We start from the raw sequence: 23608 nt of genomic DNA on the forward strand, positions 1-23608 counted from the left end.
CTTTAAACAAAGGACATTGTAAAAATTTTCTGACACCATTACTTGAAAGACAAAATGGGCATTTCATTTTGTTAGGCAGGGTGGTGGTTGCACAATTCTTCGAATAGACTTGAGGAAAATGAGCTATCAGCTACTCTATATGCTAATATTACAACACTATTTTTACAATAGTGATTTGTGAATTGTTACAGAAAAAATTTTACAAAGTTGATTAGTGCAAAAACTTACTTTTTCCCAGTTGTATTTGTCGCAAGATGTATTATACATCGTTTTATGCCTCCTCAACTTTTAATTTGCAGGTTTCTTTTCTTTTAGGATAGTACTGTTTTCATATTTGATGGATAATGTAGAAAGCTGAAAGTTTATCATTTGTATGAGTTCGGTTTACTTGATCATTCAAATCTGCAGCTTTTGCATCGAGGTTTATTGTTTATTTAGAAATAGTTTGTGGTTTCTACAGGTTTTGTTTCCATTTCTTGTGTCAAGATTTCTTTTAGAAGTTAATTGTATAGAATGATTTATAACTTAGCAACATTTAAATTGATTGTGTTTTTGAACTCTACACAGCTAACGTACAGCAAAGTTTAACAATAAACATCTCCAAATGCCTGTGTAACTGTGGAAAGGAGAATTCTGATAGTGGTTTGGCTTGTAAACCTGTCTGCAATGAGCAGTCTGGGATCAGCTCCAGATCTTGATGTAAATGATGGCTGTGGTGCAGCATACATTCAGTGACAGAGTGTAATGTATGATTTGTTTGACAGCTCTCAGCCGGCTGCTTGGTGGGAAGGATTTGACCATGGTAAACTAGCCCAACAGATTGGCAAAATGAAAGCATCCTTTTGCTAATGCGCAGCAAGCTGGTTGTGAATATGCTGTTCACTCAGAGTTTCTCCTGTTGGTTTAATCTGGTGGTGGTATATTGTTCAGATTCTGTTGAAAGCTTGCAGTATTGTTGGCTACGGTTCCACCTTGAGGGTGTTGCTGATACTTGAATTTGAAAAATCCACCTGAAATTAGCAACACAAATGAAGCAGAAGGAAAAGGAAGTTTAAGAATCCAAACAAAGACTGTTGGTTCTCTCAAATATTCATTTGTCAAACAAAGTAATTCCTGATTTTTGATTTGATTTCTTATTGTCATTATTAGCATATAGTGAAAAGTATTGTTTCTTGTGCGCTATACAGAGCGTAAAGTTCACAGAGAAGGAAATGAGAGAGTGCAGAATGTAGTGTTTCTGTTATAGCTAGAGTGTAGAGAAAGATCAACTTAATGCAAGGTAAGTCCATTCAAGTCTGACGGAAGTAGGGATGAAGCTGTTCTTGAGTCAGTTGTTATGTAACCTCAGAATTTTGTATCTTTTTCCCAACAAGAAGGTGGAAGAGAGTATGTCTGGGATGCGTGGGGTGCAAAGCTGGCTGCTTTGCCAAGGCAGCGGCAAGTGTAGACAGAGTTAGTGGTTGGGAGGCTGGTTTGCATGATGGATTGGACTACATTCATGACCTTTTGTAGTTTCTTGTAGTCTTGGGCAGAGCAGGATGTACTATTATTATCACAAAAGAGGTAGTGTTGGGTAAGCTAATGGGGCTAAAGGTTGACAAGTCTCCTGACCCTGATGGAATGCATCCCAGGGGTACTAAAAGAGATGGTAGCAGAAATACCAAAATTCACTGGACTCTGGAACGATTCTTGCAGATTGGAAAACAGCAAATGTGATGCCACTGTTTAAAAAAGGTTAACAAAAGGTGGATAACTATAGGCCGGTTAGCTTAACTTCTGTAGTGGGGAAAATGCTTGAATCTATCATCAAGGAAGAAATAGTGAGACATATGGATATAAATTGTCCTATTGGTAAGACACAGAATGGCTTCTTGAAGGGCAAGTCATGTTTGACTAATTTTGTGGAATTCTTTAAGAACATTACATGCACAGCAGACAGCGGGGAACCTGTGAATATAATGTATCTGGATTTCTGGAAGGCATTTGACAAAGTGCTGCACAAAAGACTGCTGCATAAGATAAAGGTGCATGATATCATGGGTAATGTATTAGCATGAATAGAGGATTGGTTAACTAACAGAAAGCAAAGTGTGGGGGTAAATGGGTGTTTTTCTGGTTGACAATCAGTGACTAGTGGTGTGCCTTGGGGATCAGTGTTAAGGACTGCAATTGTTTACAATTTACATAGATGATTTGGAGTTGGGGACCAAGTGTTGTGTATCAAAATTTGCAGATGACACTAAGATGAGTGGCAGAGCAAAGTGTGCAGAGGACGCTGAAAGTGTACAAAGGGATATAGGTAGTCTGAGTGAGTGGGCAAGGGTCTGGCAGATGAAGTACAAAGCTTGTAAATGTGAGGTCATCCATTTTGGCAGGAATAGCAGCAAAATGGACTGTTATTTAAATGATAAAGAATTGCAGCATGCTGCTGTGCAGAGGGACCTGGGTATCCTTGTGCCGGAATCTCCAGGAGTTGGTTTGCAGATGCAGCAGATAATTAAGAAGGCAAATGAAATTTTGTCTTTCAGTGCTTGAGGGATGGAGTTTAAAATCAGTGAGGTTATGTTGCACTTGTATAAGGTGCTGGTGAGGCCACACCTGGAGTACTGTGTACAGTTTTGGTCTCACTTGAGAAAGGATGTACTAGCACAGGAAGGGGTGCAGAGGAGATTCACTGGGTTGATTCCGGAGTTGAGAGGGTTGGTTTATGGGGACAGACTGAGTAGACTGGGGCTATGCTTATTTGGAATTCAGAAGAATGAGGGGAGATCTTATAGAAACATAAAAGATAATGAAGGGAATAGATGAGATAGAAGCAGGGAAGTTGTTTCCACTTTTGGGTGCAACTAGAACTAGGGGGCATGGCTTCAAAATTAGGGGGAGCAGATTTAGAACATAAGAACATAAGAAATAGGAGCAGGAGTAGGCCATCTAGCCCTTCGAGCCTGCCCCGCCATTCAATAAGATCATGGCTGATCTGTCGTGGCTCAGTTCCACTTTCCCGCCCTCTCCCCATAACCCTCAATCCCTTCTCTTATCAAAAACCCATCAACCCGCTTCTTAAAAATATTTAGCGAGGCAGCCTCCACCACTTCAACGGGCAGAGAATTCCAGAGATTCACCACCCTTTGAGTGAAGAAGTTCCTCCTCAACTCCGTTCTAAACCGCCTCCCCTTTATCTTGAGGCTGTGCCCCCTAGTCCTACTGTCTTTTTTGAGCGGGAAGAGTCTCTCCACCTCTATCCTATCCATCCCATTCATCATCTTATACGTCTCAATGAGATCTCCCCTCATTCTTCTAAACTCTAACGAGTACAAGCCTAGTTTATTCAGCCTCTCCTCATAGCTCAATCCCCTCAACTCCGGTATCAGCCTAGTAAACCTCCTCTGCACTCCCTCCAGGGCCAAAGTATCCTTGCGCAGGTGCGGCGCCCAAAACTGCACACAGTACTCCAGCTGCGGCCTCACCAATGCCCTATACAGCTGCAGCAAGACCTCCCTACTTTTATATTCAATCCCCCTCGCTATGAAGGCCAGCATCCCCTTCGCCTTCCTGACCACCTGCTGCACCTGCAAGCTGGGTTTTTGCGACTCATGCACAAGGACCCCGAGGTCCCTCTGCACCGTCGCCTGCTGCAGTTTTTCGCCACGTAAGTAATAGTCCTTCCTACCATTCTTCCTACCAAAGTGGACCACCTCACACTTGCCAACATTAAATTCCATTTGCCATTTCCTGGCCCATTCGCCCAGCCTATCTAGATCCTTCTGCAGACTCTCCACACCCTCCGCACAATTTGCTGTTCCCCCAATCTTGGTGTCATCAGCAAATTTCGACACCCTGCACTCGGTTCCCTCCTCCAGATCATCTATATAAATGGTAAATAGCTGAGGCCCCAGCACTGACCCCTGGGGCACCCCACTAGTCACCATCCGCCAATCCGAATAGCACCCATTGACCCCCACTCTCTGCCTCCTATTTGACAACCAATCCTCTATCCACGCTAACACCCTACCCCCAACTCCATGTCCCCTGACCTTCTGCAATAACCTCTTGTGAGGTACCTTGTCAAACGCCTTCTGAAAATCCAGAAAGACCACATCCACCGGCTCTCCTCTATCCACTGCCCTAGACACATCCTCATAGAACTCCAGTAAATTTGTCAGACACGACTTCCCTTTAATGAAACCGTGTTGCGTCTGCCCTATCAAGCAATTCCCTTCAAGATGCCTCGCAATTTCCTGCTTAATGACAGATTCTAACATTTTACCTACCACAGACGTTAAACTAACCGGCCTATAATTCCCCGCCTTTTGCCTGGCACCCTTCTTAAACAACGGCGTAACATTAGCCGTTTTCCAATCTTCCGGCACTTCCCCAGAATCCAGCGACGTCTGGAAAATAACCACCAAGGCATCCACTATCACCTCCGCCATTTCTTTCAGAACCCTCGGATGCATTCCATCCGGTCCTGGGGACTTGTCCACAATCAGCCCCTCCAGTCTGTCGAGCACCACCTCTCTAGTAACAGTAATGTCATTAAGACCCTCCATTCCTACCACCTTTCCATCGCTAACACCCGGCAAATTATTCACGTCCTCCTCCGTGAAGACAGAAACAAAAAAGTTATTCAAGACCTTCGCCATATCCCCATCCCCTACCACTAGCTCCCCTTTCTCATCCTCTAAAGGACCAACGTTCACCCTAGCCAGCCTCTTCCTTTTTATATATTTATAAAAACTCTTGCTATCCTTTTTTATATTAAGTGCTAGCCCAGCCTCATAGCTTCTCCTACCCTCCTTTATCAACTTCTTTGTCAATCTTTGTTGACATTTAAACCTTTCCCAATCCTCTTCTCGCCCACTGCTCTTAGCTACTCTAAATTCCTCCGCTTTTAATTTAGGACTGAGTTGAGGAGGAAGTTTTTCAGTGTTGTGAATCTGTGGACATCCCTGCCCAGTGAAGCAGTAGATAAATTTTTGAACAGTAATGAATTTAAGGGTTATGGTGAGCAGACAGGTAAATGGAGCCGAGTCCACGAAAAGGATCAGCCATGATCTCATCGAATGGCAGAGCAGGCTCGAGGGGCCAGATGGCCTACTCCTCCTAGTTCTTATTACATAGGCGCCACACCAAGTTGTGACACTGCCAAAAAGAATGCTTTCTATGGTGCATCTGTAAAAGTTGGTGAGAATGTAGCCGACGTGCCAATTTTCCTTAGTCTTTTGAGAAAGTAGAGGCGTGTTATTCATGAAGACAGAAGTTATTTCATTGTTCCACCATTTCCTTGTTCTCCATTACCAATTCTCCTATTTTGGACAGTAAAGGACCTACAGTTTTATTCACTCTTTTTTTTGCGCAAATAGAAATTTTTGCAGTCCAACTTTGTTACTTGCAGTCTGCTTTCATACTTTATTTTTCTCCTCTTAATCATGGATCTCTTTTGCTGAATTCTAAACTGCTCCAAATCCTCATGAATGGGCCACTTTGCATGTTGCAATTTTGTGCTACCAAGGAATGTATAGAAGTTACAAAGCACGCATTTGTTCCTCAAATATTAGCCATTGCCTAGCCACTGTCATCATGTCTTTCAATTAAGTTACCCAATCTATCACAACCAACTTACCCTTCATACCTTTGTAATTTCCTTTGTTTAGATTTAGGACCCTATTTTCAGATTGGACTTCTTCATTTTCTATCCCAATGAAGAATGTTATGGTCACCCTTCCCTGAATTCATGCTGAAGTTGCAGCCTGTTGCTCAGGGCTGTGATACAGACAGTGCCGTGGCACCTCCCAGAGGTGGCCATCACTGAAATTGATGTGGGAAACTGTGAAATTATGCACTTTGGCATGAAGAATAAAATAGCTGAATAATATTTAAATAAAGAAAGGCTACAAAAAGCTGCAGCGCAGAGAGATTTGGGGGTCCTTGTTTATAAATCACAAAAGGCTGGCATGCAGGTTCAGTAGGTAATAGAGGGCAAATGGAATGTTGACCTTTATTTCAACAGGGAGTATAACAAGAGGGAAGTCTTGCTAGAACTATGCAAGCCACTAGTTTGTTCACGGTCAGGAAAAAGTCAATGTAGTGCAGGAAAAAGTCAGTGTAGTCAAGGAGAATACTGAGTACAGGCTTTTAGACTAGACGGGATTGAGGTACATAAGGAGGAGGTGTTAGCAATTCTTGAGTGTATGAAAATAGGTAAGTCCCCTGGGCCGGATGGGATTTACCCTAGGATTCTCTGGGAGGCTAGGGAGGAGGTTGCAGAGCCTTTGGCTTTGATCTTCATGCCATCATTGGCTACAGGTATGGTGCCGGAAGACTGGAGGGTAGCAAATGTTGTCCCCTTGTTCAAGAAGGGGAGTAGAGACCATCCTGGGAATTATAGACCGGTGAGCCTTGCTTCTATTGTGGGCAAAGTTTTGGAAAGAATTATAAGGGATAGGATTTATAATCATCTAGAGAGAAATAAATTGATTAGGGATAGTCAACACGGTTTTGTGAAGGGTAGGTCATGCCTCACAAACCTTATCAAGTTTTTTTGAAAAGGTGACCGAAGAGGTGGATAAGGGTAAGGCAGTTGACGTGGTGTATATGGATTTTAGCAAAATGTTTAATAAAGTTCCCCATGGTAGGCTACTGCAGAAAATGCAGATGCATGGGACTGAGGGTAATTTAGCAGTTTGGATCACACATTGGCTAGCTGATAGAAGACAGATGGTGGTGGTTGATGGGAAATATTCAACCTGGAGTTCAGTTACAAGTGGTGTACCTCAGGGATCTGTTTTGGGGCCACTGCTGTTTGTCATTTTTATAAATTACCTAGATGAGGATGTAGAAGGATGGGTTAGTAAATTTGCTGATGACTCCAAAGTCGGAGGAGTTGTAGACAGTGAGGATGGATGTTACAGTTTGCAGAGGGACATAGATAAGCTGCAGAGCTGGGCTGAGAAGTGGCAAAAGGAGTTTAATGCGGAAAAGTGTGAGGTGATTCACTTTGGTAAGAGTAACAGGAGTACAGAACGTAGGGCTAATGGAAGGACTGTTGGTAGTGTTGATGAGCACAGAGATCTCGGTGTACATGTGCATAGATCCCTGAAAGTTGGCACCCAGGTTGATAAGGTTGTTAAGAAGGCGTACAGTGTGTTAGCTTTTATTGGTAGAGGGATTGAATTTTGGAGCCGTGAGGTCATGTTGCAACTGTACAAAACTCTGGTGCAGCCACACATGGAGTATTGCGTACCGTTCTGGTCGCTGCATTATAAGAAGGATGTGGAGGCATTGGAAAGGGTGCAGAGGAGGTTTACCAGGATGTTGCCTGATATGGTGGGAAGGTCTTACGAGGAAAGGCTGAGGGACTTAAGGTTATTTTCATTAGAAAGAAGAAGGTTAAGAGGTGACCCAATTGAGGCATACACGATGATCAGAGGGTTAGATAGGGTGGATAGTGTGAGCCTTTTTCCTCGGATGGTGATGGCTAACATGAGGGGACATAGTTATAGGAGGATGTCAGAGGTAGGTTCTTTACTCAGAGGGTAGTAAGGGCGTGGAATGCCCTGCCTGCAGTAGTTGTGGACTTGCCAACTTTAAGGGCATTCAAATGGTCAGTGGATAAGCATATGGATAACATTGGAATAGTTTAGGTTAGAGGGTCATTAGATTGGTTCCACTGGTCGGCGCAACATCGAGGACCGAAGGGCCTGTACTGCGCTATTATGTTCTATGTCTTCCAGGTGTGGTCTGTTTTGGTCCCCTTATCTAAAGGAAAGATATATTGGCATTGGAGGTAGTCCGAAGATTCACTAGGTTGATTCTGGGTATGGAGGGATTTTCTTACGAGAAGAGCTTAAATCAGGTGGAGTTTAGAAGAATAAAAAATGATCTTATTAAGACATATATGATCTCACAGGGTTTGACAGGCTAGATGATGAGAAGTTGTTTCCCCTTTTGGGAGAGTCCAGGACCAGAAGGCATAAACTTAGGAGTAAGGGCTCGCCCATATAAAGACACAATTTCTTCTCTCAAAGGGTAATGAATCTGTGGAATTCTTTAATACAGAGGGCTGTAGAGGCTGGGTCATTAAGTATGTTTAAGGCTGAGAGAGACCAATTTTTAACCAGCAAGGGAATCAAGGATTATGGGGATAAAGCAGGAAAGTAGAGTTGAGGATTATATCAGATCAGTCGTGATTTCGTTGGATGATGAAGCAGACTCATTGGGCCAAATGGTCTACTTCTGCTCCTCCACCTTATGGCCTTACAGTTCAGTATGGGTCGGAGGTAGTGCATTTTTGGAACTGATGTAATTTGGCTAAGGTGTTAAACTGAGGCACCATTTCCCTCGTTTTGTCAATGTTAAACAAATCCCATGGCTCTACTCAAAACAGAGCAGAATGTGAAGTATAAATAAGATGGCGCTCCCTCTGCAATCTGCTAATAGTGTGCCTCACTTTCAAAGTTCAGAGCATAAATCCCTTCCTTTCACAGCCCAAAGTTATTTCCCACTCGCCTAACCTGTCTAAATCTCTCTGTAGACTTTGTGTCATCGTTGCCACTGTCTTACCATCAATTTGTGTGTCATCTGCAAATTTACATTTCACTTCCCATGTCCAAGTCTCTGATATATGTTGTAAATAATCGTGGCCCCAACACTGATTCCTGTGACACTCCAATAGTTGACAGGTTGCCATCCTAAAACTGTCCTCCTTATCCCAACTCTCCGTCTTCTATGGGTTAGCCAATCCTCTCTCCATACTAATGTACTACCTCAACGCCATGGGCTCTTATCTAATTAAATAGCCTTTTGTGCAGCACCTTATCGATCCCTTTTTGGAAATCCAAGTGTATTGCATCTACTTGTTCCCCATCCTCATTACCATCTCAAAGAAATCTAATAGATTTGTTAGGCATAATTTTTCCCTCATGAAGTGTTCATGAAGCCAAACTGACTCTGCTTGATGATATTATGCATTTCTAAATGCCCTACCATTACATCCTTTATAATGGACTGTAACATTTTCCAAAAGGTTAAGCTAACTGGCCTATAGTTACCTGTATTTTGTCCCCCTTTTTTGAATAAGTATATTACATTATATTTCCAATGCTCTGGGACTTTTCCAGAAATTAAAGATTCGTGGAAGATTGCTACCAGTGCATCCACTATCCCTGTAGCTACTTTCTTTAAGATCATGGGATGTAATCCATCAGGTCCAGGGGACTTATTTTCTCCCCCACGTCTGCCCCTTGATTATTTAGTATATTTGGAATGTTATTTGTGTCTTCCATCATAAGGACTGACACAAAATATTTGTTTAGCTCCTCTACCATTTCCTAGTTCCCCATCATTATTTCCCCAGTCTCATTCTCTAATGAGCCTATGTTCACTTCGGCGTCTCTTCCTTTTTATGTATTTAAAGAAGTTTTTGCTGTCTGTTTTTATCACTTGCTATCACTTACCACCTTAGTTTATTTTTTCCCTTCATTATTTTTTGGTCATCTTCTGTGATTTTTAAAACTTTCCCAATCCTCTGATTTACTGCTAAGCTTTGCTGCATTGTATGTTTTTCATTTCAGTTTAATACTATCCTTAACTTCTGTAGTTAACCATGGCTGATGCATCCCCTTCCCAGAATCCTCCTTCCTCACTGGGATATATCTTTGTTATGAGTCATGAACAATTTTCATAAACGTTCTGCCCTCGCTCCTTTATAGTTACCCTTATTTAAGTGTCGCACAGTAACCCATGTTTCTCTTTCTTAAACTGAAACCGAGTGATAAATTCTATCATGTTACAGTCACTGTTTCCTAGGGGATCTTTTACTCTGAGATTATTTATTAAACTTGTGTCATTACACCTTATCAGATTCAAAATAACATGATTCCTGATTGGATCCATAACACATTGTTTTGGGAAACTGTCCTGAATACACTAAGAATTCTTTCTCATGGCCATCCCAGCCAGTTTGAATTTCCCAATCCACACAAAGATAAAGTCATCAATGATTAAAGAGCTGCCTTCTTCACATGTCCTTATAATCTCCTGATTTATTCTCTATCCTACAGTATAGTTATTTAAAGTTTATTTATTAGTGTCACAAGTAGGCTTACATTAACACTGCAATGAAGTTATTGTGAAAGTCCCTGACTTGCCACACTCCGGTGTCCAGGTGCACTGAGGAAGGATTTAGCATTGCAGATGCACCTAACCAGCATGTCTTTCAGACTGTGGAAGGAAACTGGAGCACCCACAGGAAACCCATGCAGACGGGGAGAACGTGCAAACTCTGCACAGTGACCCAAGATGAGAATTGAACTTGGGGCCCTGGCGCTACGAGACAGCAGTGCTAGCCACTATGCTGCCCTGTTACTGTTAGGGAGCCTAGAGACTATTGCCACTAGCGTCTTCTTCCCCTTGTTATTTTCTTACCTTCAGTCATATAGATTCCACATCTTCTGATCCAAGATCATTTCTTATTGTCTTAATTATTCCACCTTATACTAACAAAGCTACCCCTCACCTTTTCCTTCCTGCTTGTCCTTACAAAGAGCATACCACTAAATATTCAGTTCCCGGTTTTGATCTCCTTGTGACCATATCTCGGTAAAGGCTATTAGATCATACCCATCAACCTCAATTTGTGCCATTAATTCATTTATTTTGTGTCGAATACTACATGCATTTAATTAAAGAGCCATTAATTTTGCCTTATTACCATTTTTTTCCTTATTTGTTGTTTGTACATTCTGCCTTCCTGTCATACTCTGAGTATCATTACCTTAATAACCGCCTTGTAATGCTGTCATGTCATTTTGCTTTGTAAACCACCACCACCGCACTCTTCCCCCCACCCCCATTCTACCTGTGTCATTTGGTATTTCCATGGACCATGACAATAGATGCCCTCCCTCTCCCACTGTAAGTTCCTCTCCAGCCTGGAGCAGATGTCATAAATCTGGCACCACAAGCAATACAGCTGGCTGAACCCTTGCTCTTTTCCATAGAGAACCATGTCAACCCCACTATACTGACCCCTATCATCACTACTTTTTATGTGCTCCCCCCACATGAATGGCTTCCGGTACCACAATGGCATAGCCAGTCAGCTGCTCCCTCGCTCTCATCCTAACGAGCTGAAAAAACCTTAAACTTGCTGGACAATTGCAGTAGCTGAAACTCCTGCCCTCTGGATCCCCCTAACTGCTTCAGCTGTAGTCGCACCTTTCTGTCTCTGACCACTTTCCAACTGGAAGAATCTATCCAAAAGGGTGTGACTGCCTCCTGAAACAAAGCATCCAGGTAACTATCTCCCTGACGTGTTACAGTATCCACAGTTCAACCTCCACTCAGTGACTCTGAGCTGAAGCTCTTCAAGCTGCAGGCATGGAAGATGTGCTTGTCCTGGATAACACCAGTATGCATGAGCTCTCATGCTACGGCTTTAACACATCCCCTGTCCTTCCATACTTACGATCTTAATTATTTTATTATAGTATTTATTTTCTTTTAGATATTAATTAATCTGATCAGAAACTGCAGGACAAATTTAAACCTTCAGAAAGTAGACCTTGACCTCCTCACCAAACTTCCTCTTCTCAACAAACTTCCATATTCTGTCCAAAGCCGCACTCAGTGCTGGTCGCACAGAGAGTATCTGAATTTATATATCCTGAACAAAGGGAAAGCGGAGTCCAAGTACAGCACAGACCAGTTCAAACGAGTTTCCTTTAACTCTTCCAGTCGCTACCAGTAGGTAGCTTCTTTCCCTCTACGTAGGCTCCTGAATGAGACTTGCAAATTAAATACTTGCAGTTAAATGTTAAACACAAGTACAAACAATATTAGATTTTTAGAAAGACATTTAAAATTTCTGTCTTCTCACCAAACATCCACATTCCGTCCAAAGCCACGTTGCAGCCTAGATTATGTGCTCAAATCTTGGAATAGGGCTTGAATCCACAACCCAACTTTGAGGCAAGAGTGTTGTCACTAAGCTGAGGTTGACATTTAGCTTGCAAGCTTAACCTTTCTTTTTTTGCATCCGTGGTCAGTGTTTCAGGATTGCAAAATCGGAACAAAATCAAATAATGGTAAAATTTAAAACTATGTTATTATTCATGTAATCCTATAACAAAATTTCCCAACAGTTTGGACCAAAGAGCTGAATGCCAAAGGTGTAGTGAGAGTGACTGCCCTTGACATCAAAGAAACTGTCCACTGGTTGGAGTCACCCTGACAAAAAGGGAGGTGCTTGTGATGATTGGTGATCAACCATCTCAGCTCCAGGACATCACTGAAGGAATTCCTCAGGGTAATATCCTAAATCCAATCATCAGCTGCTTCATCAATGGCGTTCCTTCCATCGTAACATCAGAAGTGTGAATGTTCGCAGATGACTGCACAATGGTCAGCTCTTTTCATGATTCCTCAGATACTGAAGCAGTTCATGTCTATATGTTAATTCCAGGCAATGACCATCTCCAACAAGAGAGAATCTAACCATCATCCCATGACATTCAATGGCTTTACAATTGCTGAATCACCCACTATCAACTTCGTTGGCATTGCCGTTGACCAGGAACTGAACTGAAGTAACTATATAAATACTGTGGCAATCAGAGCAGGCAAAAGGCCAGGAATTCTGCAGTGTGTAACTCACCTCCTGATCTGCAAAGCCAGTCCACCATTACAAGGAACAAGTCAGCAATGTAATGGAGTACTCTCCTCTTACCTGGGTGTGCAGCTGAAGAAGCTCAACATACACCCATGACAAAGTAGCCTGCTTGATTTGCTACCTCTTCCGCAAACATTCAAACCATCCATCACTGATGATAAGTGGCAGTTCTGTACACCATTTACAAGAAGCACTGCAGGAACTCAAGAAGATTCCTTAGGCAGCACCTTCCAAATGCATGGCTACTAGCATTGAGTTGAGAAGGACAAGAGCAGCAAGTACCTGGTAACTGGTATTTTCCCTCCAGTCACTCACCATCCTGACTTGGAAATATATTGCTGTTCCTCCACTGTCTCTGGGTCAGACTGCTAGAATTTTCTCTCTGACATCACTATGGGCATATCTAAATCTCAGGGACTGCAACAGTTCAAGAAGGCAGCTCACACCACCTTTTTGAAGGGTAACTAGGGATGGGCAATAAATGCTGGTCTAGCCTGAGACACCAACATCCCATAAATGATTTTTAAAAAGTAGTTATTCCTCCACACTCCAACACAGTGTTTTGAACTGACATGTCAATATGCTTGTATGACGCAAAATTGCAATATGCTGGAGTTTTTTGAAGAGGTAACAGAGGGTTGGTGAGGACGCTATTATTGATATGACATACATGGGCTTCCAAAAGACAGTTGATGCAGTGCCACACAACTGACTTGTGAGCAAATTATAACTTGCTGAATAAAAAGGACAGCAGTAACGTGTGGAATTGGCTGAGTGATAGAAAGCAAAGAGTAATGGATGTTTTTCGTACTGGAGGAAGATTTGTAGTAGAGTTCCACAGTTGAGTGTTGGGCCTCTTGCTTTTCTTGGTACATATTAATGATGTCGACCTTGGTGTACAGCACACAATTTCAAAGTTTGTGGATGATACTAAACTTGGCAGCATTGTCAACTGTGAGGAGGATAGTGATGATCTTAAATGAACATAGACAAGGTGGTGGGATGGGTGGACAGGTGGCAGATGAAATTCAATATGGAGAAATGTGAAGTGAATCATTTTGGTAGGAAGAACGTGGAAAGACGATATAAAATAAAAGATGCAAGTCTAAAAGGTTGCAGGAGAAGAGGAGCAGGGTGTATGGGTGCATAAGTCATTGACAGTTGCAGGACAGATTAAGAGATTAATTAATAAAGCATACATATCCTAAGCTTCGTTAAAAGGGTAAAGAAACAAGAGCAAGGAGGTTATATTGGGCGACATGGTGGCACTGTGGTTAGCACTGCTGCCTCACAGCACCAGGAACCTGGGTTCAATTCTGGCCTTGGGTCACTGTATGGAGTTTGCACATTCTCCCCGTATTTGCATGGGTTTCCTCCAGATGCTCCAGTTACCTCCCACAGTCCAAAGATGTGTGGGTTAGGTTGATTGGCCATGCTAAATTGATCCTAGTGTCAGGGTAAATATGTGGGGTTAAGGGGATAGGACCTGGGTGGATTGTGGTTCGTGCAGACTCGATGGGCCAAATGATTCTATGATAAACTGTATAAGACACTAGTTCGACCTTCTTTGGAGTATTGCAATTTAGGGAAATTGTGAAGGCACTGAGAATGCAGAAAAGATTCACGAGAATAGTTCTAGGGATGAAGAATTTCAATAATAAGACTTTTTGGAAGAAAGGTTAAGAAGGGATTTGATAGAGGTATTCAAATTATGAGGAGTTTAGACAGAGAGAAATTGAACTGATTCATGAAAAGATCAAGAATAAGAAGGCACAGTTTTAGCAAAAGAAGCAAAAGCAACATGAGCAGCAAGTGGTAAAGGCCTGGAATACCCTGACTGAGAGTGTGGTAGAGACAGGTTCAATTGAAGCATTCAAGAAGCAATCAGACTGTCATTTGAAAGAGAAGAATATGCAATTTATTGAGCAAAGGTGGCAGAATGGTCTGAAGGGGAATTGCTCATTTGGAGAGCTGGTGCAGACATGATGGGCCAAATGGTCTTCTGTGCTGTAACAATTGTGATTCAGTATGAGCCAACAAAGAGAACTGCTTAGAATTTTAAAATTCTTCCTTGAAACTTTGGTGGCTGAAGATTATTGTCATGTTGCTAAGGATGTGGGTTTATAAGTTTACGACCTAACAGGAGTTCATAGCACAATCTGTAAATGAATTTCAGATGCATTATTATCTAAAGCAAAAATGTTTGCTAGGTTTCAAAAACAGCTGATCTGACAAATTCACTGTCTTTTTCACTTAATTTTGCTTAAATTCTGGGGTGGAGGGGAGGAGTTAGATCAATAGTAAAAAAAGTAGAGCTGACAGCTGCACAAATCATAACACCACAAACAATTGCTGTTTCAGCTATCTAAATTCCAGAGCAGCTTTTCTGACACCAATTTAAAATTGAATATTGCAATCTAATTGTTCAATAGTGATTTGCCAATTTGTCTTAGTATTGTGCAAATAACCTGCTGCAAATTTTGACTCTTAATGTCTATTATACTTGTCTGGTTAAATGCTATTCCAGATAGATCTGAAATTCAAATGAATCTCTACATTTCTGCCAATTTTACTGTGTATCTGTCTGGCACTTTCTCCTACCCCGTTCCCCTGGGCTACACTCCCACTGTCAAGCATCAAACCATATTATGTCCAGGATTGCCATTGACCTCTTATCTGGAAATTCTCCCTCCATAACTTCCAATCTCATAGTCATCCAACACTAAACAGCCCATTTTGGTGGCCTTCCAAATTCCATAAAAGGATTGTCCTGGTCAGTTCCTTGTTTGAGCCTGTTCCCATCCCACTGAACATATTTCTTCCCATCTCAACAACATTTTTTCTTTCCTGTCCAGACTCTTCTCACCTATGTCTATGATTCTTTCCATACCATATGTCACTTCAACACTATCCAGTTTCCTGACTGTAAGCATCTCCTCTTCACCATGGGCATCCAACCCCCTACACTGCCGTCCTCACCAGGACAGTCAAAGAGCTTTCTACTTATTTTTCAAATGGAGGCCCAGCCAGTCCCCAGCTGCTATTACCCTGCTCCTCGTGTCTAAACTTGTTCTCACATTGAACAATGTCTCCTTCAACTCCACTCACTTTCTTCAAATTAAAGGCATTGCTGTGGGTACTGTCATGGTCCCTTCTAATGCCTGCCTTTTTTGTGGGAAATGTAGAACGTTCCTTATTCCAGTTCTACTCTGGGCCGCTCCCACACTTGTTTTTCAGTACATCATTGACTGTAAAAGTGTTACTTCCTGCTCTTACTGTGAATAGGAAAATGTCATTGATTTGGTTTCAATTTCCACTCTTCTCTCTTTGTCACCTGATCCATCTCTGAATCTTCCCCTCCTTGACTTCTCATTACAAGCCAGTAGACTAAAACAACTCCTTTGACTACATTTCCTCACACCCCATTTCCTGTAAGGACTCCTATTACTTTCTCCCACTTTCTCTGTCTCTGTTGCACCTGTTCAGACGATGTAACCTTCCACTAAAGTGCTTCCCATATGTTTTCCTTTTTTCTGCACTAAGGATTTTCTCAACATGGTTGACAATTTATGTCACACACTTCTGCTCTCACCTTTTCCCCTCCTTCCCAGACTGTGACAGGGTTTCCCTTGTTCTCACTTTTTATTTCACAGCCTCTGTACTCAACAAATCATCTTATGCCATTTCTGCCACCTCCAGCATGGTATCACCACCAAATGCTTCTGGTGTAACTCGGTGATTAGCCAGTGTAGCTGAACTGAGCACCAAATCCCACCACCCCCTTTTCCCCCAACCTGCCATTAACTTTGTTAACCCAACACTACCGTCTCCCAGCTGATTATTCTTCCCTCCTCAGTCCTGGTTATTGTCCTGGCTGAAAGGTTGGAGTGCTGAGTCTGCCCAGCATTACTGCTGACCAGAAGATCTGAGCCCTTTTGTCACTTAATCTTTTCTGCCCCTGTTCTACTACTGTCCTCCCCTTTTGTTTTTTTCTCTCTGTCTTCTCTCTCCCCCCTCCCCACCCTTGCTCAACCTATTACGCTATTACGTTTCTTTCTTTCCTCAGTACTAATAAAGGGTCTGTCAAAATGGAATGTATTTTGTCAGCCATGTCTGGGTCGCATCCAAGAGAAAGGAAAGAATAGGGAACATGGTGTTCTTTGCCATTGGTACATTTAGTAGTCAGAGTTTGGTGACCAGGAAGCAGTTTAGGCATAAATGAGGAGTTGAAGAAGCAGCAACAGAAAAAAGACAGAGAAGCCGCATTCTTCAAGAAACAGCTTAGCTAGAGATGAGCTGCTAAAGGCCAAATCCGTTTGTGCAAGATTTTTTTTGCTAAATCGAAGACTATTCCCAAATCCTGGTCGCTTAATCTATACAGTATGGTAATCACTGTCTGGATTTGACCAATAGGTGCATAGTTGTTTGGGAAATGGGGGTTTTGACAGAGTTTAGGTACAGGGGAAGAACATATGTTATTGGGTTTTTGGTCTTTGAGGGACGAAGTGCTTGTTGTTAATTTGCCAAAGTATAAGATTGTTCCTTGCAGCGTTCATTATCTTTCTTCCATTTTAATAAATACTTTTGTTTATTAAACAAAAGAGAGGTCTGCGTTCTCACTTGTTTCCACAAAGATTTCTTGCCAATATCCAAAAAACATACATCATGCAAAACAATTGTTTCACGTTGGAACATTCTCGCACATAACATCAGCGGGGTTTTGTAACAGTTCTGTGACCTGAAATGTTAAGTCTGATTCTCTTTGCACATGCTGCCTGACCTGCAGTGTAGTTTCAGCATTTTTTGTTTTAATCTCAGATTTCCAGTTTCTACAATATTTTGTATGTGTGCCAGTATCAGATTGCTTGTCTGTCTTTCCACAAGCAGTAATTGAGTGACACCTTGCTCTTTCTGGTAAACTCAAATTTTTTTTAACTGAGATTTTCCACTCCAATTTGTGGCAGACAGGTTTGGCGATTAGAATGGAAGATATCATGAGAAGACCAAATGTTTCATGTAGAAGTAAAACCAGGAAGAATAATTCCACCCCCCACATTTCATTCTCAGTCCCACACGTCAGAATCATACCCTCCACCAAAAAATATGTCCATGGCGACGTGATTTCAAAACAGTACAATGCACAACTGGTCTCAGAAGGTGTGTACTTGGCGCACAGTACTCCAAGGGGAGCTCAGAGGTGAGCACAGTGCTTGGAGGAGAGGGGTGCACTGGGTTGAAATGTGATGCAAGTTCACGTTCTTGGTGAACTCGATGTGAGCTGGGTGACCCCAGGGTCATTAAATGCTAAGTTGACGACAGGTCAGTTAAATCATAGGCTTCTCAGCAGCGATATGCCACAAAACCCCTACCTGCCTTTTTCTAAGTCCCGCACCATATGCTAATATCGAAGAAAATCTCACCCTTTTCCCTTTTTAATGCCATAACTTCAAATAATGCAGCAAATCATCATCATGGCTTTTCCAAACCAGATTTAGTTGGCCAAAATCCTACTCTTTGAGCGTCTATAATATCTGTCTCGGCTTCAACACTGTCTGGTGTGATTGAACCATATACAATTATCCAATTAATTAGGATGCTAATAGCTGCATTAATAAGTGTGTTCTTTATTAAAACTGCTGATGTGTTTTGTTCTGATGAACTACTTTATTACAAACGTAATTGTCAATATACAAAAATTAAGAAACATTGAGTTCCAAATATTCTTTCCTTGACTTATAATTTGTGTATTTTTCTTCTCATTGCAGTAATGCACCACAGAGTGGATTTTCCCTTATTCAAGTTGATAGTATGAATGTCACCATGAAGGAGATTCTGCAGAAGGCTCTAAAAAGGAGAAAAGGTTCTCAAAAGGCTGCAGGTAAAAATGAGAAGCAAAGAATTTTAAATAACTAAATTGAGTTCTGCACAATGTTGTGATATAATGTACATTGAAATAAAATAACTAGTGGCTCTTGCCGCTTTTCCGATTGCATGACTTGTTTGGCGTATTTGGAGTCTTAAACTTTACATTGTTAAAACTAGTTTTCCCATTTTTAATTTTTAGATTGCTGAGAGACCAGAGCAAGTTTTGTTCACCAAGCTGTCCATATCTATACATTTAATTTTGTACACTGATGTTGAAAATGTGTGATCCAGAGTTATTAGAAATATTAATTGCAAGCTACAAAACAAATCATGTTGATGCAATTTTCACAAAAGTGAAACAAATGCATTACCTCTGCTCACTGTTGTTTTTTTCATCAATTAATATTTGCCCTTTCTCTGGACTATTTTAATTTTGTTCTATTTCTCCCATTTTCACACTTCATATATTGTTTCTTTCCCTCTCTTTTCTGTGCCCCCAGCATCAATTTTCAAGTTGGGAGCAACTTATTAGAAAAACACTGCCGCACGGTTTGGTAAATCCAGAAGTTGGTTATTTAGATAGCAAAAGTCTTAATCTTAACATTTGAGTGTCAAACAGCAACCAGCTGGTCAAGGATGAGTCTTGTCACTGATAACCCAACAATGTGCTTTGGATGAGTGAACTTTATGGTTTGCTTCACTGTGACATTATACTTTTTTCCCTTTTTGAAAAGGCATAAAATCAATTTGCAAATCTATCATGAACAAAAATGTCAGAGTCATTGCTGTAGATTTAGTGCAAGGAATTCCATTCTTGGATACAATTTCAAAACATTTTAATCAAAATGATCTACCTGAAGCTTTATAGGAACAATTGGCAAACATGTTTGAGAACTTATTTTAGGGGGAAACTAATTATCTACACTCCTGATGGAGAAGTTACTGATTCTTTATAATTTTCCATACATGAAAGATAGAACATAGAACATTACAGCGCAGAACAGGCCCTTCGGCCCACGATGTTGCGCCGACCAGTTACAAAAACAATGACCCACTAGCCTATACCAATCCCTTTTCGTCCATAAACCTATCCAGAGATCTCTTAAACGCCCCCAAACTAGACGCATTTACAACTGCAGCAGGCAGGGCATTCCAATCCCTCACCACCTGCTGGGTAAAGAACCTACCCCTGCAATCCGTCCTGTAGCTACCCCCCCTTAATTTAAAGCCATGCCCCCTCGTGCTAGCTTTCTCCATCCGAGGAAAAAGGCTATCACTATCCACCCTATCTAAACCTCTAATCATCTTATATGTTTCAATAAGATCCCCTCTTAGCCGCCTTCTTTCCAACGAAAACAACCCTAGATCCCTCAGTCTCTCCTCATAGGACCTCCCCACCATACCAGGCAACATCCTAGTAAACCTCCTCTGCACCCTCTCCAACGCCTCCACATCCTTCTTGTAATGCAGGGACCAGAACTGCACACAGTACTCCAAGTGCGGCCGCACCAGAGTAGTGTACAGTTGCAACATTACACTGCGACTCCTAAATTCAATCCCCCTACCAATAAACGCCAAGACACCGTACGCCTTCTTGACAACCTTATCTACTTGATTCCCAACTTTCAGGGATCTATGTACACACACACCTAGATCCCTCTGTTCATCCACACTATTCAAAGTCCTCCCGTTAGCCCTATACTCGACACATCTGTTGCTCCTACCAAAGTGAATTACCTCACACTTCTCCGCATTAAATTCCATCCGCCACCTCTCGGCCCAGCTCTGCAACCTATCTAAGTCTCCCTGCAGACTATGACACCCTTCCTCACAATCTACCACACCTCCAACTTTGGTGTCATCAGCAAATTTACTAATCCACCCAACTATACCCTCATCCAGATCATTAATAAAAATTACAAACAACAGTGGCCCCAAAACAGATCCCTGAGGCACACCACTCGTAACTGCACTCCATGATGAATATTTACCATCCACCACCACCCTCTGTCTCCTATCTGATAGCCAATTCCTGATCCAACTTCCTAGATTACCCACAATCCCATACATCTGCATTTTCTGCAGAAGCCTACCATGGTGAACCTTATCGATCTCTCAAGACTTCATAACATTACTCCTTTTGGTGTCAATTTTAGTCACCTTCTGTTTCTTATCTACATGCTGTCTATACCCTCGTCGAAGAACACGGTATCAGTGTTCGGATGTGTGTGTTGATGACACCCAGCTCTCGGTCACCACCTCGCTAAACTTCTTCACTGTCCCTAATATGTCAGACTGCTTGTCTGGCATCCAGGGCTGATGAACAGAAATTTCCTCTGAATAAATAATGGGAAGAGTGTGAAGCCAGTGACTAACTTCATTCCCTGTCACAAGCTCTCCATGGCACTGTTTAAGGTTGAACCAAACAGTTTGCAACTTGGATTACGTATCTGACCCTGAGATGAGCTTCCGACCACGTACTGTGCCATCATTATTTTCACCTCCCTAACATCACCCAGCCCCATTTGTGCCTCATCTCATCTACTGTTGAACTTCATACAACTTCTCCATAGCTTTGTTCCCTCTGATTTATACTATTCCGTGACACCATTATCCAACCTCCCAACTTTCAAACCCATTTTGTCCATCCTTATCCCTGTACTTATTGGCCTACATTGGCTCCCTAATAAGCCAAGCCTTACATTTAAAAACTCTCACTCTTGTCTTTCAATGCCTCAATGATCTCACCCTCCCTATTTCTGTGACTTCCTGCAGCCTAATATCCTCCAAGGTATGACTGCTCCTTCAGTCTTGGCCTCTTGAGCATCTGTGATTTTAATCAGTCCACCATGCCTTCACTTGCTAACAGTGAGGAGACATGGGATTCCCCCTCTCAACTTCTCTGCCTCTCTACTATTTTTTTCTTCATTAGCATGCTACTTAAAACCTCCTTTGATCAAACTTATGACCATCCTTGCCCTAACGGCTCCTTATTTGGCTTGGTGTCAAATTTAAACTTCCTAATGCTCTTCTAAAGCATCTTCAAATGTTAATTCATTATATAGATTCAAGTCTTTGTTGTTGAATATCAGCAAGCTAGTCCGTCATGAGGTATCACAACTACAGCACAACAACTTTCATTTATATGATGCCTTTAATGTAGTCAAGTGCCTCATGGTATGTCACATGACAAGAAGTGACACAAACAAACAAAAAAAATGCTATGGTAAGCGACTAAAAACTCGGTCAAACAGTTAAGCTCAAAGGAGGACCTTGAAAACAGGAAAAAAAGATGAAAATGTTTGAGAGGAAATTCCAGCACTTGGTGCCTAGACATTCAAATGCACAGTCACCAATGATAGGGCAATGGGAGTGGGAAATGTATATTTGCATAAAATTGTAGAATTATGGGGCCAGAGGAGGGGTTGCAATGAAGTCCATTGAGGGAGTTGAACAGAAGGATCAGCATTTAAATTTGAGGTGTTGGAGGATCAGGATTGGTTGTAGGTCAGCAAATTTGGATGTGATGGGTGAGCAGGACTTGTATGGGTTCAGATATGGAGAGCAGAGCTTGGTAAGCTCACATTTATAGATGGTGAGAAACTATCCAGGAGAGCATTGGAATAGGCAAGTGTAAATGTAACAATACCATAGATCAGAATTTCAGTAGCAGATGGGCAAAGCCAGGGAAAAGAATGGGCGATATTATGAAGATGGAATGAGATGCTCTTTGTGATGGTGTGGTTAAGGTGGCAGAAGCTTAGTTTAGGGTCAGACAGAATGATGAGTTTGCGAAAAGCATGATTGAAACTGTGGTCACTGATGGGAGGGAACCATCTACAATGTCTGCAAGTATTGGGTCCGAGAAAGAAAATTTGGTAGTCAGCACTTCCGTGGGAATTAAGTTGTGAGAGCTTAACGTGTGTCGTGAACAAGAACACGAAGCCTTAACCTGTTCTTAGCCATTTTTACATGAACTTCACAACGGGATCATTGAATAGCAATCGGATGGAATACCTGGCATTTCTTCCTCTCGCCCCTCCACTCCCAGTGAGAACTGAACTAACAAACTGGGAATTAAACCCAAGACTTTCTGCTCCTTGTAGCTTAATATCACATGACAAATGGGATCTAAGACTTTCAAATTCTGAAAGTTTCCAGGAGGGTAAATAACACAAGATTATCTCCTCTGCTTCGCTGAGATTAATACCAGATAATGAAGAGGGAAATTAAAGATATTTTTCCCAGTTTGTTAGTGCATCAGATGGCTTACCACAGATTGCTGCTCAGGCAGAGATTATGTATTTATAATGAAATTGATAAATATTTGAAAAGAAAGAATATAAAATATGAGGAAAACTGGGAAATTAGGTTTTTGTTGACAGTTTTGATTCAAGAGTTAGGTGGAGCAAACACAATGGCCTCCATTTGTGTTATTAATTCTGTAACTACATTATATTGGTATTACAGTACCATCATTTACAATTATTTTTGGCAGTGTGGGTACAATTTAGTACTCAGTAATATTGATCAATTGCCATTGATGACCATTGCAAAATGGGAAGATAATCTTGAAGTTGGAATATTGATAGCAATAAAGTAATAAGCTCTTAATGAAACTATCTCAATTTTGCTATTAATAATGATTCACCACTTCATTCTAAATGGTGACCGTCATAGAATGAAATTAGAATCTCATTCATTGTGTTGAGATGTTTGAAAGTAAATGTAAAATCAGGAAAAGTAATTCATTCAATTTTTTAAAAAATCTTGCAAGCTGTTCTGTGGATTTTTTATGGCTGAATTTAAAAAAAGCAAACTGGCTTGCTCTGACAGCCATCAAGGGGATTCCAATAGACCATGTCCACGAGCTGGCATTGTTGGTGGCATAGTTGGTTCATTTCAAGACTAATTGGTTTCTGTTTTTCAAAAAATACCTAGAAAAATGTGTTTCCTGCAGAGATTTTGCGAAGACTTATTAAAATCTCTGTGGGGACTGAGTTTAAAAGACCACTCCTGATTGGTCTGGAAACGTACCAACTGCAGTGTTGTTAGTGCTAGGTAGTGGATGCA

The 23608-nt window shown here is 41.6% G+C and overlaps 1 protein-coding gene across 4 annotated transcripts in view; it reads left to right on the plus strand.

The window, feature by feature from the left end:
• The window catches only part of mapkap1 (MAPK associated protein 1), a 282802-nt gene that overhangs the window by 164395 nt on the left and 94799 nt on the right, over nt 1-23608 (plus strand). For all 4 annotated transcript variants that reach the window (XM_080212198.1, XM_080212199.1, XM_080212200.1 and 1 more), the window contains one exon: nt 18436-18548. In XM_080212198.1, the coding sequence (XP_080068324.1) occupies nt 18436-18548 (113 nt within the window). The remainder of the gene's footprint in view (nt 1-18435; nt 18549-23608) is intronic.

Source organism: Carcharhinus amblyrhynchos, chromosome 25 (assembly GCF_965287045.1).
Source record: "Carcharhinus amblyrhynchos chromosome 25, sCarAmb.v2.hapA, whole genome shotgun sequence".
NCBI classification, from domain to species: Eukaryota; Metazoa; Chordata; class Chondrichthyes; order Carcharhiniformes; family Carcharhinidae; genus Carcharhinus; species Carcharhinus amblyrhynchos.